This window comes from Stegostoma tigrinum, chromosome 4, assembly GCF_030684315.1.
Source record: "Stegostoma tigrinum isolate sSteTig4 chromosome 4, sSteTig4.hap1, whole genome shotgun sequence".
NCBI lineage: Eukaryota > Metazoa > Chordata > Chondrichthyes > Orectolobiformes > Stegostomatidae > Stegostoma > Stegostoma tigrinum.
In genome coordinates this window covers 8,613,019-8,628,515 of record NC_081357.1, presented here as the reverse complement: position 1 = coordinate 8,628,515, position 15,497 = coordinate 8,613,019, and the positions used below count along the sequence as shown (strand labels likewise).

Sequence of the window (15,497 nt, the reverse complement as noted above, 5' to 3'; positions counted from 1 at the left end):
CTCAAAAATAGCGATAAATTATTGAAATACCCTCCAGAGGAAAATCAAAATGATATGACAGAAGTACATGGGCAGATATGCGGGAATAAGCCAGTAAGTATTAACTTGATTATGCATGATGTAGATTGCGGAAATGCAGTTCTAAGTAAGCAACATCCTTATAGAGCTACCCTTCCAATGTTGGCACAGGTTCAAGAAGAGGATTAATGCATATTTAGAGACAACATAATCAAAGTGAGTTGCACTGATCAGAGTGCACCCATCGTAATAGCTAAAACAAGATGATACCCAATATGGGCTATTGCAAAGTCAATGCAGTTACAAAATCTGATTCATATCCTATTCCATGTTTGGAAGAGTGTATTGAGAAGATGGGATAAGGAACTTATATTTCTAAGTTGGACTTACTCAGAGGATACTGGCAGGTACCTTTACCTATAATAGCAAAGGAAATTTTGACTTTTGTGACAAAAACAAAGTTGCTGGAAAAGCTCAGCAGGTCTGGCAGCATCTGTGAAGGAGAAAACAGTTAGCGTTTCGGGTCCAGTGACCCTTCCTCAGAACTTCTGAGTTCCTGATTCACAGCATCCAAACTTCTTTTGGTTTTTATTTCAACTTTTGTGATGCTGAATAGACAGTACCAATTTATAGTCATGCCATTTGGAATGAAAAATGTGCCAGCAACATTTCAAAGACTAACCAATAAAATCATTTCTGGATTACCTGATTGTGCTGTATACATCAACGAGCTGGTGATTTTTGGTCACACATGAAAAGAATATTTGGAGTATCTATCAGAATGGTTTGACCAATTTCGAGAGACAAGCTTGGTGATAAATGTGGCTGAGAGTGAGTTCGCATAAGCCTGAGTCACATTTCTGGGCCATGTTATTGGGCATGGGCAGATGGTTGGAGTTACTGGGGAGTTTCCCATACCATTGATGAAGATTACAATTCCTGGGTTTTATCAGAAGTTCATACCAAATTTTAGCTGTGTGGTTGCTTTACTGACTGAGAAAGTGCAGAAATTTTCAGTGGACAGCAGATTGTCAGAAGGCACTTGACAGCCTGAAAGCTGGGTTAACCAATCCCCCAGTATTAGCCACATCTAATAACACAAAGCCATTCAAAGTAGCTAGCAATGTGAGTGGTGTGGGTATTGGTGCTGTACTCTTGCATGAAAATGACAAGAGGGCAGAAAGACCTAGTGGGTATTTTTCCATAAGATTGATTAATCAGCAACAGAAATATTCCACAATTGAGAAGGAGACCTTGCGTTTGATGTTGGAGTTTCAACATTTACATTGCCAGTAAAGTCCCTGAGACAATTGCATATACTTATCATAAGCCTTTAGGTTTCTAAAAAGATTTAAGGGGCAAAAATTCGAGACAGTTTAGACAGAGCTTATTACTGCAACCAGTTTAAGGATTATACACATCGCAGGATGAGAGAAAGTAACTGCCAACACATTGTTGCAACTTTGATGAAGATGAAGGTATTCAATGGCAGGAAAAAACACAAAATGGAATGTAGTAGGGAATGTTTGCATGCTTACAGTCAATGTCATGTATATACATTGTAGTGTACTAGTGGTATAAGGAAAAGATTTTTTTAAATGAAGCCATTTTTGTAAGTTGACATTTCATTTTTTAAGGTGGGGGGGAGCAGGTATTAAAAAAGGTGTTAAGAGGTGTATTTTGTCCTCTATATTTTATGAAGAAAGGTTGAGTTAGAGGTCTGATGGATCTGCTCCAAAGCCAATAAAACAAACATATTGTGAGGCCTTGGAGTCTTTTTTTAAAAGTTGAAACAATAGAAGCAGCCCGAATGGGTGGCTCAAGCTCCCACAAAACCAAGATTTTTAGTTTTAACTTTCAGCAGTTGCTGGGGTCTTGAAGCCAGATGTGGAAGCTCTTATTCCTCTCTCTGCTACAGCCAAAAGCTGGCGTTCTCTTCCTGCTGCTAGAATTATATGTGAGACAATCTATTTTACTGAATTTTCCTTTGCCAAGAGTGTGTTTATGGGATGTTACTATATCGGAACAGTTAATGAGTAGGAGGTAATATATCTATTATTTTGTTAAGCATTTCAATGAGGCTAAGTCAATTGTTGAAAAAGATTTCATCTCTATTTTAACTGCAGTGTAAAAATAAAGTGTGTTTTGCTAAATGTTGAGTCGTTTGACTATTGAACAAAGAACAAAGAAAATTACAGCACAGGAACAGGGCCTTTGGCTCTTCAAGCCTGCGCCGATCGAGATCCTCTGTCTAAACCTGTTGCCTATTTTCCAAGGATCTGTATCCCTCTGCTCCCTGTCCATCCATGTACCTGCCTAGATACACCTTAAATGATACCATCGTGCCTGCCTCTACTACCTCCGCTGGCAACACATCTCAGGCACCCACCACCCTCTGTATAAAGATCTTTCCATGCATATCTCCCTTAAACTTTCCCCCTCTCACCTTGAAATCGTGACCCGCAGTAATTGAGTCCCCCACTCTGGGAAAAAGCTTTTTGCTATCCATCCTGTCTATACCCCTCATGATCTTGTAGACCTCAATCAGGTCCCCCCTCAAACTCCGTATTTCTAATGTAAATAATGCTAATCTACTCAACTTCTCTTCATTGCTAATGCCCTCCATACCAGGCAACATCCTGGTGAACCTCCTCTGCACCCTCTCCAAAGCATCCACATCCTTGTGGTAATGTGGTGACCAGAACTGTACACAGTATTCCAAATGTGGTCGAACCAAAGTCCTTTACAACTGCAACATGGCCTGCCAACTCTGTACTCAATACCCCGCCTGATGAAGGAAAGCATGCCATATGCCTTCTTGACCACTCTATCCACCTGCGTTGCCACCTTCAGGATACACTGGACCTGAACACCCAGATCTCTCTGCATCAGTTTTCCTCAGGGCATTTCCATTTACCATATAGTTCGCTCTTGAATTGGGTATTCCAAAATGCATCACCTCGTATTTGCCTGGATTGAACTCCATCTGCCGTTTCTCTGCCCAACTCTCCAATCTCTCTATATTCTGCTGCATTCTCCTGACAGTCCCTTTCACTATCTGCTACTCGACCAATCTTTGTGTCATCTGCAAACTTGCTAATCAGACCATTTATACTTTCCTCCAGATCATTTATGTTTATCACGAGCAACACTAGTCCCAACACGGAACCCTGTGGAACACCACTGGTCACAGTTCTTCATTTTGAGAAACTCCCTTCTACTACTACAACTCTGTCTCCTGTTGCCCAGCCAGTTCTCTATCCATCTAGATAGTACACCCTGGACCCCATGCGACTTCACTTTTTCCATCAGCCTGCCATGGGGAACCTTATCAAACACCTTACTGAAGTCCATGTATATGACATCTACAGCCCTTCCCTCATCTGTCAACTTGGTCACTTCCTCAAAGAATTCTATCAAGTTCGTAAGACATGACCTTCCCTGCACAAAACCATGCTGCCTATCACTGATAAGCCCATTTTCTTCCAAATTTAAATCGATCCTATCTCTCAGTATTTTCGACAGCAGCTTCCCCACCACTGACATCAGGCTCACCGGCCTATAATTTTCTGGATTATCCTTGCTACCCTTCCTAAACAAAGGGACAACATTAGCAATTCTTCAGTATTCTGGGACCTCACCTGTGCTCAAGGATGCTGCAAAGATATCTGTTAAGACCCCAGCTATTTCCTCTCTCGCTTCCCTCAGTAACCTGGGATAGATCCCATGAGGACTTGGAGACTTGTCCACACTACTGCCTTTTAGAATAACCAACACTTACCCCCCCTCCTTATGCTGACTTGACCTAGAGTAATCAAACACCTGACATGTACCTCTCCTCAGTGAATACTGACACAAAGTACTCATTAAGAATCTCACTCATTTTTTCTCTGGGTGAAATTGTATCTGGAATAAAATGCCTCACTTACCTTTAAAATAAGAAAAAGTCTGGGTCTAGACTATCTTCTGAATATATTTTGAGGGGGTTTGGTCTGGTCCATAACAATACATTTTGGACATTTTACAATGTTGCAGATGCTAAATAAATGCAAGTTGTTGTTCAGGTTATAAGAATACAGCCAGTTCCTTTTTAAACTCGCTATCTGATCCTTCCACTATGGCTCAGGGCAGGCTACTGCACCGCATCTTGCCAAATATTTTCAGAAAACCCAGGTTTGTAACGCTCTCTGAGCTAATCTTACACTGCAATCTGGTGTTTACATGGTCACTATTAGATGACTTGTTGTTTTAATTCCAGATTTGCATTGAATTCAAATTACATCACCTCATGGTGGGATTCAAACCTCTGCCCCAGAGTAAATAAAGTGTGGAGCTGGATGAACACAGCAGGCCAAGCAGCATCTCAGGAGCACAAAAGCTGATGTTTCGGGCCTAGACCCTTCATCAGAGAGGGGGATGGGGAGAGGGAACTGGAATAAATAGGGAGAGAGGGGGAGGCGGACCGAAGATGGAGAGTAAAGAAGATAGGTGGAGAGAGTATAGGTGGGGAGGTAGGGAGGGGATAGGTCAGTCCAGGGAAGACGGACAGGTCAAGGAGGTGGGATGAGGTTAGTAGGTAGGTGGGGGTGCGGCTTGGGGTGGGAGGAAGGGATGGGTGAGAGGAAGAACCGGTTAGGGAGGCAGAGACAGGTTGGACTGGTTTTGGGATGCAATGGGTGGGGGGGGGGGGAAGAGCTGGACTGGTTGTGTGGTGCAGTGGGGGGAGGGAGCGAACTGGGCTGGTTTAGGGATGCAGTAGGGGAAGGGGAGATTTTGAAACTAGTGAAGACATCCCCCCCACCCACTGCATCCCAAAACCAGTCCAACCTGTCTCTGCCTCCCTAACCGGTTCTTCCTCTCACCCATCCCTTCCTCCCACCCCAAGCCGCACCCCCATCTACCTACTAACCTCATCCCACCTCCTTGACCTGTCCGTCTTCCCTGGACTGACCTATCCCCTCCCTACCTCCCCACCTATACTCTCTCCACCTATCTTCTTTACTCTCCATCTTCGGTCCGCCTCCCCCTCTCTCCCTATTTATTCCAGTTCCCTCTCCCCATCCCCCTCTCTGATGAAGGGTCTAGGCCCGAAACATCAGCTTTTGTGCTCCTGAGATGCCGCTTGGCCTGCTGTGTTCATCCAGCTCCACACTTTATTATCTTGGAATTCTCCAGCATCTGCAGTTCCCATTATCTCTGCCCCAGAATGTTAGCCTGTATTTCTGGATTATGAGTCCATTGACATTACCATGACACTAACAATATCCCCATTCAGAGTACATACAGGATGTTGTCACTTTCTGCTGGTGGAATAGAATATAACAGAAGAGCGCTTTTACTGCAGCTATACAGGTCCTTGGCGAGACCACCAACTGTATGCCATTTAGTCTCCTCATTTTTAAAAATAATTGCTTTTGAAACAGTTTGAATAACGTTCATTTGACCCTGTCCCAGGATGAAGAAGAGCTTATCTTTGAAAGAAAGGTGGAACAGGTTTGGAAGAAAAATCCCACAGAACTGCACATACTGGAAATCAGAAACAAAAGCAGAAGTTGCTGGAAAACCTCAGCAGATCTGGCAGCATCTGTGGAGAATGGAACAGGTTTGGCTTATACTCACTCGAGTTTTGATAAAAGAGCAATCTTATTGGAACATATAAGATCCTGAAAGGACTTGGCAGGGTGGATATCTGGAGGAAGACTCAACTGGTGGAGGAGAATCATACTAGGGGACGTAATTAAGTAGTCTCCCTTTCAAGATATAAACGAGGCCAATATTTGGCTCTGATTATTGTTAGTTTATGCAATCCTTTTCCCCAGAAGGCAGTGAAGGCTGGGACTTTCAACTGGTGCAAGGTTGAGTTAGATAGGTTCTTGTTAGACAAGAATGTGAAGGTTTAGAGGGTCAGACAGGAAATTGGAGTTAGGACCACAGTCAAATCAACTATGATCTTCTATGAAGGGCCAAATAGCCCACTCCGACTTCATGTAGAACTCACAACTACAGGGAGTGATAAAAGTTGGATAGTATAGCATTTAAACGGAAGCTAGGCAAGCTAGTAAGGGAGAAGGGAATAGAAGGCTGTATGATGATAGATTCAGATGAGGAAGAATGCTCAAGTGCAACATTAAGACCAGTATGGCCCGGACGGGTGGAAAGACCAGCACCTGGATAATCCACAGTGAGAACCTCCAATAATGTTGATGCTGAGAGAATTTGTTTGCCCTGTACTGTACTGGAGTCAAGAACCAGGGGACAGAGTTTAAAAAAGGATGGGTCTAGGCCTGAAATTTCAGCTTTCCTGCTCCTCTGATGCTGCTTGGCCTGCTGTGTTCATCCAGCTCTACACCTTGTTATCTTGGACTCTCCAACATTTGCAGTTCCTATTATCTCTTGTCCATCTGAGGTGGAGGTATGAGGAATTACCTCAGAGGTGTGGAAGTCTGTGCAATTCTCTTCCGCAGAGAACGGTGGAGGAAGGGTAAACTGAATCTATCTAGGGTTTCTCCATGGTGGAATGTCTTAGGCCAGAGGACATTAGTTTAAGATGAGGAGTAAGTAGTTTAGGGGGCATCTGAGGATTTTTTTTTCATTCAAAGGGTGGTAGAAATATGAAACATGCTGCCTGAGAGTGATGGAGGTACTCTCATAACATTTAAGAAGCATCTGATGAGTATTTAAAGTGCCACAGCACGTAGCCTGTGGACCTAGTGCAGGTGAACAGGATTAGTGTAGTTCGGTGTTTGTTAGCATAGACACAGTGGGCTGAAAGGTTTGTTCCTGTGCTGTACAACTCCATGGCTAACACGGGTCTACAAAGTAACTGAGGCTGTGTCCAGAGCAGGGGTGGATCTGGGAATCAAAGTTCAAACTCAGGAGGAAGGTCCCACTGGAGCAGATTTATGGTAATTTAGACAAGAATGAGAGTGGGCCTAAGGAGAGTTGTGGTGGGTTGTTGAGAGCTAGAAAGTGGTGGTAATAAATTCAAGTACAACTTCAAAAAGAAATTTAAAAAGTATCTGTAGATAAATACATTGCTTGGTTGGAGTGAGTGATTGAGGGGTGCGAGATACTTCTTCCAAAGAGCCAGTACCACTGCGATGAGCTGAATGGCCTCCTGAGTTCAAGGTGAAATGTGGAACAGTGTGTTGCCTCCACCTGGTGGTGAGAATACCACAGTGCAGCTCTCCTCCAGATCATGGCAGCAGCAATGGGCATCATCGAATCTTTCTGGATGAGACAAAGGGCTTGCTGGGTGCGATGGGAACAGAACTGATCAATGACATTTAACACCATGAATTCCCAACATACAATAGGCTGCAGCAGCAGCATCTTCAACATTCACACAAGGTGGTCCTAACAGCTGTTATCCTAGTACCTTGGCTGGCTGGTGGTTAACTTAGCAAGCTGGAACCGAGAACAGTCACAGGTGGGGTTTGAAATAAACAAGCGAAAGGTGTCCAGGAGGGAGGTAAGGCTGGAGAAGATGGGGACAGCCACAATGGCTAACAGCTGGAGTAGACTATTTGGTCATTTCAGCAGGCGGTGTCATTCATTAAGATCATGGCTGATCAGGATCCATTTATAATCCTCTTGCCTCCCTTGTAGATCAAAAATCTAACTCTACCTTGAATCTACTTAATAAACCAGCCTGTATTGCTGCAGTCTGGAGCAGGGAATTCCAAAAACTAAAGATCTTCTGAGAAAGAAAGCAGGGAACTGTAGGCCAAATTGCCTAAAACCTGTCATTGGGAAACTTCCAGAATTCATTATTAAGCAGATTATAGCAGGAAATCACAATGTGACCAGGCAGAGCCAGCACATCTTTGAAATGGAAACCATTTTTTAACGAATCAAGTGGAACCTTTGTCTGATGTGTTTTGCCCCACCCCCAGCCTTTGCCACCTCTGTTGTCCCCAGTGTTGTTCTGGTGACCATTTCCCTGCCCCATAACTGCTGCCAGCTCACTCCTGAGGAGAGTGTGTCTCTACTGCCACCACTCGAAGAGACAGGATGTGATGGACATTTGGGTAGGTACATGGATAGCAAAGGTTTGGAGGGATATGGGCCAGCAGCAGGCAGGTGGGATAGTTTACCTTGGGATTCTGTTTAGCATAGACTGATTGGACCGTAGGGTCTGTGTCCCTGCTATTTGACTCTATGAGTGTCCCACCTACAACACAGAAGAACGGTTGAGTGCTCCTGCGTCCCAGTGTGACTCCAGGCTGGGGGATGTATATGCTGAAGTTGGACACAGCCTTACGAAGAGGAAACTACATAGAAACAGCAGCTCTGTAACTCGAATGTTCGACATCCAATCTCAGCTGCAATATAGACCTGACAGGACATAAATGCCACGGGCAAACTGTAGGCCCAAAGACCCCCAATCTGTGAAAGAAAATCTTAATCTTTGCCAGCTCGACTGAAGTTTACAAACGTCATTCAAATTATTTTGCATATCCTGGTCAATGCGATACACAACAGATAGGAATACTTAGTTTAATAGCTGTAGTAACATTTCTTTTTAAATAGCATAAAGCATACATTAAGAATGCAAGTGTTAAATTATTCACCCAAGCTTAACTTGGGTCAAAAAGAAATAAAAAGTGGAATCGGATGGAGGTGATTGGGCTGATCGACTGAAGGTTTCAGATTCACCATTGCCTCAAATTGCTCCCAAAATGTATACAAAAACCTCTGTAAAAACATGATATGGGCTCATTTATTCCTGAAGTATGCTGGAAACAATGCTATAGGGAGATGATGGGGGCGGGGGGCGGTGTGAGCAAAGAGAGACAGGACTGATCCAATGGCTAATGATGCACAACATCTTAAGGTCTGAGATAACAAGGTGTAGAGCTGGATGAACACAGCAGGCCAAGCAGCATCAGAGGAGCAGGAAGGCTGACGTTTCGGGCCTAGACCCTTCTTCAGAAAGGTCTGGTGGGATTTGATTGGCTTTTATGGTCAGGAAGGGGAGTCTGCACTGGGACATCGGTCAGACTGGAGCAATGAGAGTTCACTGATGGTCACGTGGATCGTATGTCATTAATAGGAGGCTGACAGTGTTTGAGCTATGACAATACTTTCTCTTGGGCTGGAAACTGGCGCAGCTCCAGGGCCGTTGAAAGACAAACACGAGTGTGCAGTAAATGAAATGTCCTGTTTTATTGCATTTCTGACATGGTGTCAGCAGCAGCACACTCTGACAACGGGAAAACAAAATGGTCCCTCTTTTAGGGCAGCATTCTCCCCGAAGCCCCACCAAAGGACAGTGGGCTTGCTTTAGAATCATAGGAGGGGGCTAGGGGGTGTCACTAGCTGGACCAGCATTACCTGCTCATCCCTGACTGCCACTGAGAAGGCGGCGGGGGGAGCTGCGTTCTTGAACCACTGCAGTCCGTGACACCCACAGTGCTGTGGCACAGGGATTCCAGGATTTTGACACAGTGCTGAAGGAACAAGGACACATTTCCAAGTCAGGACGGTGAGTAACTTGGAGGGGTGTTTGCAACAGCAGGTTTCATTCCAAAACAACAGGGAAGGTGCAGACAGCACAGAGGAGACAAAATGTGACACTGAAAGCTCAGGCACCTGCTCAATCCCCCCACCCTCCCATTCTCTGCATCAGCGTGGGATGTGGGAAGGAAGGGAACATGGTATTTATCTCCTGGCCTGCTCTCACTTACAGCCATGTGGCAAAAGATGGGCTTTGGAACCTCACCACAGGCTGTACCTGGCCCGTTGTGGACGTGGAAAGGAATCAGGGAATTTAAACCAGATTTAAACTAGCAAGGAATTAAATCCATCTAATATTTTGCTGGTGTAATCGGGATATGGATCGGGATAAGAATCCTACAGGGCCTGAATAGATCATTATAACTGCAACCATTCATCCTGAACCATAAGAACCAAGCACAGCTTCAGCTCCATCCTCGGGGCAACGCTGAATTAACAAAGTGAGGAAATAATCACAATGTTGCACGGGCCTCAATGTACTGAGGGCAGGGGGAGTACGTTGAGCTGGGCTGTACAGCAACCCCGGATGCTAACTGGGAATGTGTAGAGGAGCTGATTGGGATTCAATGTAATGTGTGTTAACACCCACCCACCCATTCCACGGTCTCTGAGAGCCCGCTAACATGAACACGGTGTGAGGAATGGCCTCATTGGTAAGAACTGTTGGCATCTCCAGGGCAGTCTCACAGAAGAGGTGCTGTGGAAGACGTCGGGACAAATAACTGGGAAGATAAAAAGAACAAAGAACTATCTTTGAAAACAAATGATTGTGGCGCAATCTCTGACTTACATTGTGTTTCTTTAACTTGCTGTTATTTCAGTTTTTATTGTTGGGTGTCACTCTGATCAGCCCTCATTCCCCCTTCCTACCCATCCACCCCTTTGAAAAGGTGTGAAGACATGTTGCCTTCAGTTTGAGTTAAGCACCCTTGCAGTGTCCTCCCCTTCATATAACAAAGGGTTCACAGACTTTAGTTCTGAATGCATTGTCCAGAGCAGCAGGCGTGCTGGCTTCATTCCACCTTTGGAAGAAGTGTCGATACAATTGCGCCTTGTTATCTTCAGGGGTCAGTCGCTAGGCCGTGACATGAGGCAGCAAGCAAAGTGAGGGTGCGCTGCCTCAGAATGCGGGAATCCGGGAATATGGTGTGGTTCAGTCCTGGCTCAGAGGGCTCTGTTTAACAGAAGTGCTGGGCGTGGTTACAACGTAGCCTATTGTAGGTCTGCTTCATGTGCTCTCTCTCTCGCTCTCCATTAAAGTCTGTGGTGGCTATTGGATCAAGAACTCTTGGCCTTTGGCATGTGCTGTCCTGAGGAGTTCCCATGATTAACGGACAGGGACATAAAGACAATACAGGGTTTGGTGTTTGCAGATCTCCCAGGGGAGACACTGCAGTCTGAAAGGGTTCCAAGCATTGGTCCCACCTTCAAGTGCCCCTGGTCCTCTCTGGACATGAGAGCTGAGAGATTCTTTTTGGCTTTTTAATCTCACGTGGGGCTGAAAGAAAGGCAGAAGTTTCCAGGAAGAGAACTTTGAGGGATCTGCATCTCTAAATGAAGAACGACAGGGTAGTGAGTAAACGGGTGGTTTGGAGGGGGTGGGGGAGAGGGACGTGGTGCAGGTTGGTGAGTGAGGGAGTGGGCTGCGGGGGGTGGGGGAGAGGGACATGGTGCAGGTTGGTGAGTGAGGGAGTGGGTTGCGGGGGGTGGGGGAGAGGGACGTGGTGCAGGTTGGTGAGTGAGGGAGTGGGTTGCTGGGGGTGGGGGAGAGGGACGTGGTGCAGGTTGGTGAGTGAGGGAGTGGGTTGCAGGGTGGTGGGGGAGAGGGACATGGTGCAGGTTGGTGAGTGAGGGAGTGGGTTGCAGGGGGGTGGGGGAGAGGGACATGGTGCAGGTTGGTGAGTGAAGGAGTGGGTTGCAGGGGGGTGGGGGAGAGGGACGTGGTGCAGGTTGGTGAGTGAGGGAGTGGGTTGCAGAGGGGAGGGGGAGAGGGATGGGGTACAGGTTGCTGAGTGAAGGAGTGGGTTACAGGGGGGTGGGGGAGAGGGATGGGGTACAGGTTAGTGAGTGAGGGAGTGGTTTGGAGGGGGGTGGGGGACAGGGGTGGGGTACAGGTTGCTTAGTGAGGGAGTGTGTTGTGGGGGGGTGGGATTGTAGTCACTGAGGTGGCACGGCCATGTAGGCTTGTGCACGGCTCTCCAGGCTGTCAGGCCGGTGCTGGCAACATGTTACCCCTGAAGAGTGAGGCATCAAGGAAATGGGATGAGAAACCACACACAGCCTGCTGGATGTTTAAGACTCCAGGTTGCTCTTGCCCTGCTTCTTCCCCCAGTACTGCCCCCCCAACCCACTGGCGGTGTTGGAGAAGGGGCTTTAATGGGGGTTGGTGTGAACTCGGGCAGTGACACTGTCCAGGGAGTGCGGGACACTGTTCAGCCGTGTGCTCATCTGGAAAGAACGGATGGAAGGCAGCGGTGGCTTGGTTTGCATCGGCAGGCTGGTTGTTGGCCGGTTCGGTCTGCCTGGGCGGCAGGCGGGTACACGGGTCCCGTTCAATAGCCGAGGATTGGTGCGCAGTTCTTCGCTGTCACCAATGGTACCTGGTCTCTTCTCCCCAGCCTCAGCACCCTCCCTGGTGGCCAGGGGCTCCAGCTCATAATGTTCATGCTCAGTGTCCAGGTGATCGCCCTCCCCACCAGCTGGCTGGTGTTTGTGGGTACGGCAGGCCCTCTTGCCCTCTCTCGACCTGTGGCCACCATGGGGAGGTGGGGACAGTGTCAGACCCTGGCACTGCAACCTTCTGGGCAGAGGAATGGTGCCACAGGAGTCCTGTGGCCCCAGGCAGCGGCACATACACTGGAAGAAGAAGGTGGCGAAGCCCCAGCTGATGCACATGATGAGCATCATGAAGGTCCCGAGCTGCGTGTACGCCAGAACCGTGGAGGGCATCATCATGGCACCAGCCACAAAGGTGGTCAGGGCGGCCATGGCAATAGCTGAGCCCATCCGGCTCAAGGAGAAGACCACCTTCCCCTCGCGGTCTGCCTCCGGCGCCAGGCGATAGGCCACACCGTAATGGACGGCAAAGTCGACAGCCAAACCCACAGCCACAGAGATGGTGACAGACTCCAGCACATTCAGCTCCCAGCCCAGCAGCACCAATGAGCCCACCGTCACAAAGATGGTGCCCGTGATGGAGACAATGGCGTAGAGGCTAATCACCACATTGCGGGTGGTGAGCAACATGACGCTAAAGGCCACAGCCACCGACAGGCCCATGGCCACCAGGGTGCCATCGGACAGGCTGTCCTGGAGGTCGAAGAATTCCAGGCCGCTGACAAACCAGCCATTGCTGAGGCCAACTGGAGCAGCTTTCAGCTCCTCCACAATCCAGGCATCCACCTCTTTGTAGAATCGGCTCATTTTCTCGTAGGCCAGCGTGAAGAGGTAGGTGCTCTGAAACTGCAGCACCACAGCCCGGATGGTGTCGTTGATGTCAAAGCGGGGCCCCGGGGTCTTGCTGTCCAAATGGTAGCCAGTGCTGTGCTCCAACTCCATGATGGCCCGCTTGATGCAGAGCTCAAACACCTCCTGCTTATAGGGGAAGGTGGACTGGCTGCAACAAGGGTACAAGGTGGGCTCCTCACAGTCCTGGTTCTCCATCCACTGGCGGAAGGTCTCCACAAAGCAGCTGGTGAAGTCCTGCTCGTCGGTCTGGTGGAAGAAGCTCTGGTTCCTCAGACGCTGGCAGAAGTGCAGAAGCCAGAGCTGTGAGCTGGGACTGGCCACATCGAACGTCGAGTCCAGCCGCAGCTGGCCTTTGTTGTGAGGGTTGAGGGGGTCGCCAGCATCCACAGGGGCAATGCCCCACACCAACGTGATGGGCATGTGTAGCTCCTCGCCGTGGTGCACCCGTTCGAACACAAACAGCTGGCGGAATTCGGCATCATAGCGCTCGAAGGGGTGCGATGAGCGGAAGACCTGGAACTCGGAGAGCTCGAGCGACGGCAGCTTCATCTTGGGGTCCACACAGACAATGTAGGCGCCGCCGACAGTCAGGGCAAGGAACCAGCAGAGCCAGATGTAGCGGAACTTGATGACGATGCAGGGCAGCACCTTCTCGAAGAATATGCGGGAGGTCTCAGAGGCAGCCAGCAGGAGGCGTTGCAGCCAGCAGCAGAACTGGGCCAGGTAGCCATAGTGCTCAGCTCGCTGGCCAGGCCTCTCACCGCACTGGAAAAAGTGTAACAGGTAACGTTCATGCAGCACCACCACTGCTGGCAGCCAAGTCACCATCAGAATGTAATTGACCAGGATGGCAGTGCCAGCGTACACACCAAAGCAGCGGATGGCAGTGATGTTGCTGACATAATTGGCGTAGAAGGCAGCTGCGGTGGTGAAGCTGGTGACAAACATGGAGAGGGCCGCATGACGCAGGGTGACACTCACGGTTTCTGCCAACTCAGCCTTGGGCTTATCGAACTTGGTATGGTTCCAGACATCGCACAGCACAAAGGCATCATCGGCCCCTATCCCCACCAGGATAATGAGTGCTGTGAGGTTCATGAAGGGGAAAAACTTGAAGCCAAACACAATCCTGTAGAGGAAGTAGGAGACAATTAAGGAGCTGATGATGGCGAACATGGTCATCAAAGTGATGAACATGGACCTGGTGTACACGCACATTATCAACAGAACAACCACAATTGCAATGGCAGGATACACAGTATCCATCAGAAGGTAGTCCTGGAACAAGTTGTGCTTGATCCCAAACTCGATTCCTGCAATGGTGGTGACACCATCTGAACAGTTCCAGTTCTCAAAATTGTCCAAGTAAATGTCCATCATGCTTTTCCCTTTCTCAGTGGGGACGAACAGCATGCTGTACTTTAATGCTGGAATCACGTAGTCCAATGTCTGTGGGCTCAAAAAGTCTTTGTCCACCAAATAGTGAAGGATTTGGTAAACAGCGTTGTACTTGGTGCACTTGCGCGGCACAGATGTGCACTTGAGCTGGTCCTTACGACGCGTGGTCTTGTCCCAGCATTCTGGCCCCAGGGTCCCGTTGTGGTAATATTTAACACAGGAGCGGAGGAGTTTCAGCGTGTGCGCCACGTCTCGCTCGGTGATTTTCTGGCAGGATGATCGATTGTTGAGGATGGCGATGTAGTTGCCCAGTGTCCAGCTGGGGCAGCAGGAGGCAGCCGAGGTCCTCTGACAAAGTTCCCCAAACTGCGAGTGTGAACGGATCTGCAGTAATATAGACCATATTAAAAAGAAATTCAAACCAGTTGTCGACACTGCCAAGTTTAAACTGGGTTTTTTTAGGTTCTGTAAAATAATAGATTTTGTTTTAATGAATCATTTAACAAATTAAATAATTAGCAGGCTCTCAAGATTCATTTCTAGTCCTGGTGTAACTCAAAGAGGTGACTGAAGGGAATTAGGATTAGAATCTAGTTAGACTGACTCTTGCTATCATTCTATATCTCTTGACTGAAAATGCAATGCTCCATGACCTTTACCATGGCCTCAGCAACTGGAGCAGCAGCTTCTGACATCCTTTGAACACAACATCCCACCCCCAAGCAACCTCTAGCACCAGCCTCACTCCATTCAATGGGCCATTATAAGGAGAGCAGCTTAAACAGGAGGGCCTCCACAAAATATTCCAGAGCTGTCATGAAGACAGTTAAAGCAAATGTTAGAAATGGGTTCAACAGTGGGTTGAACAATGGGTTCAACCATGCCCAGATGGCACGGTGGCTCAGTGGTTAGCACTGCTGCCTCACAGTGCCAGGGAACCGAGTTTGATTCTGTCCTCAGGCAACTGTTTGTGTGGAGTTTGCACGTTCTCCCCGTGTCTGCGTGGATTTCCTCAGTTGCTCCAGTTTCATCCCACAGTCCAAGATGTACAAGTTAAGTGGATTGGCCGTCGTAAATGTAGGGGTTATGGGGTT

General features: G+C 47.9%; 1 protein-coding gene across 15 annotated transcripts in view; it reads right to left on the bottom strand.

Moving 5' to 3' along the window:
* Positions 1–8,529: 8,529 nt before the first annotated feature.
* disp1 (dispatched homolog 1 (Drosophila)) overlaps positions 8,530–15,497 on the bottom strand; it is a 306,264-nt gene continuing 299,296 nt past the window's right edge. For all 15 annotated transcript variants that reach the window (XM_059645135.1, XM_059645138.1, XM_059645139.1 and 12 more), the window contains one exon: positions 8,530–14,787. In XM_059645135.1, the coding sequence (XP_059501118.1) occupies positions 11,911–14,787 (2,877 nt within the window). In that variant the 3' untranslated portion in view covers positions 8,530–11,910. The remainder of the gene's footprint in view (positions 14,788–15,497) is intronic.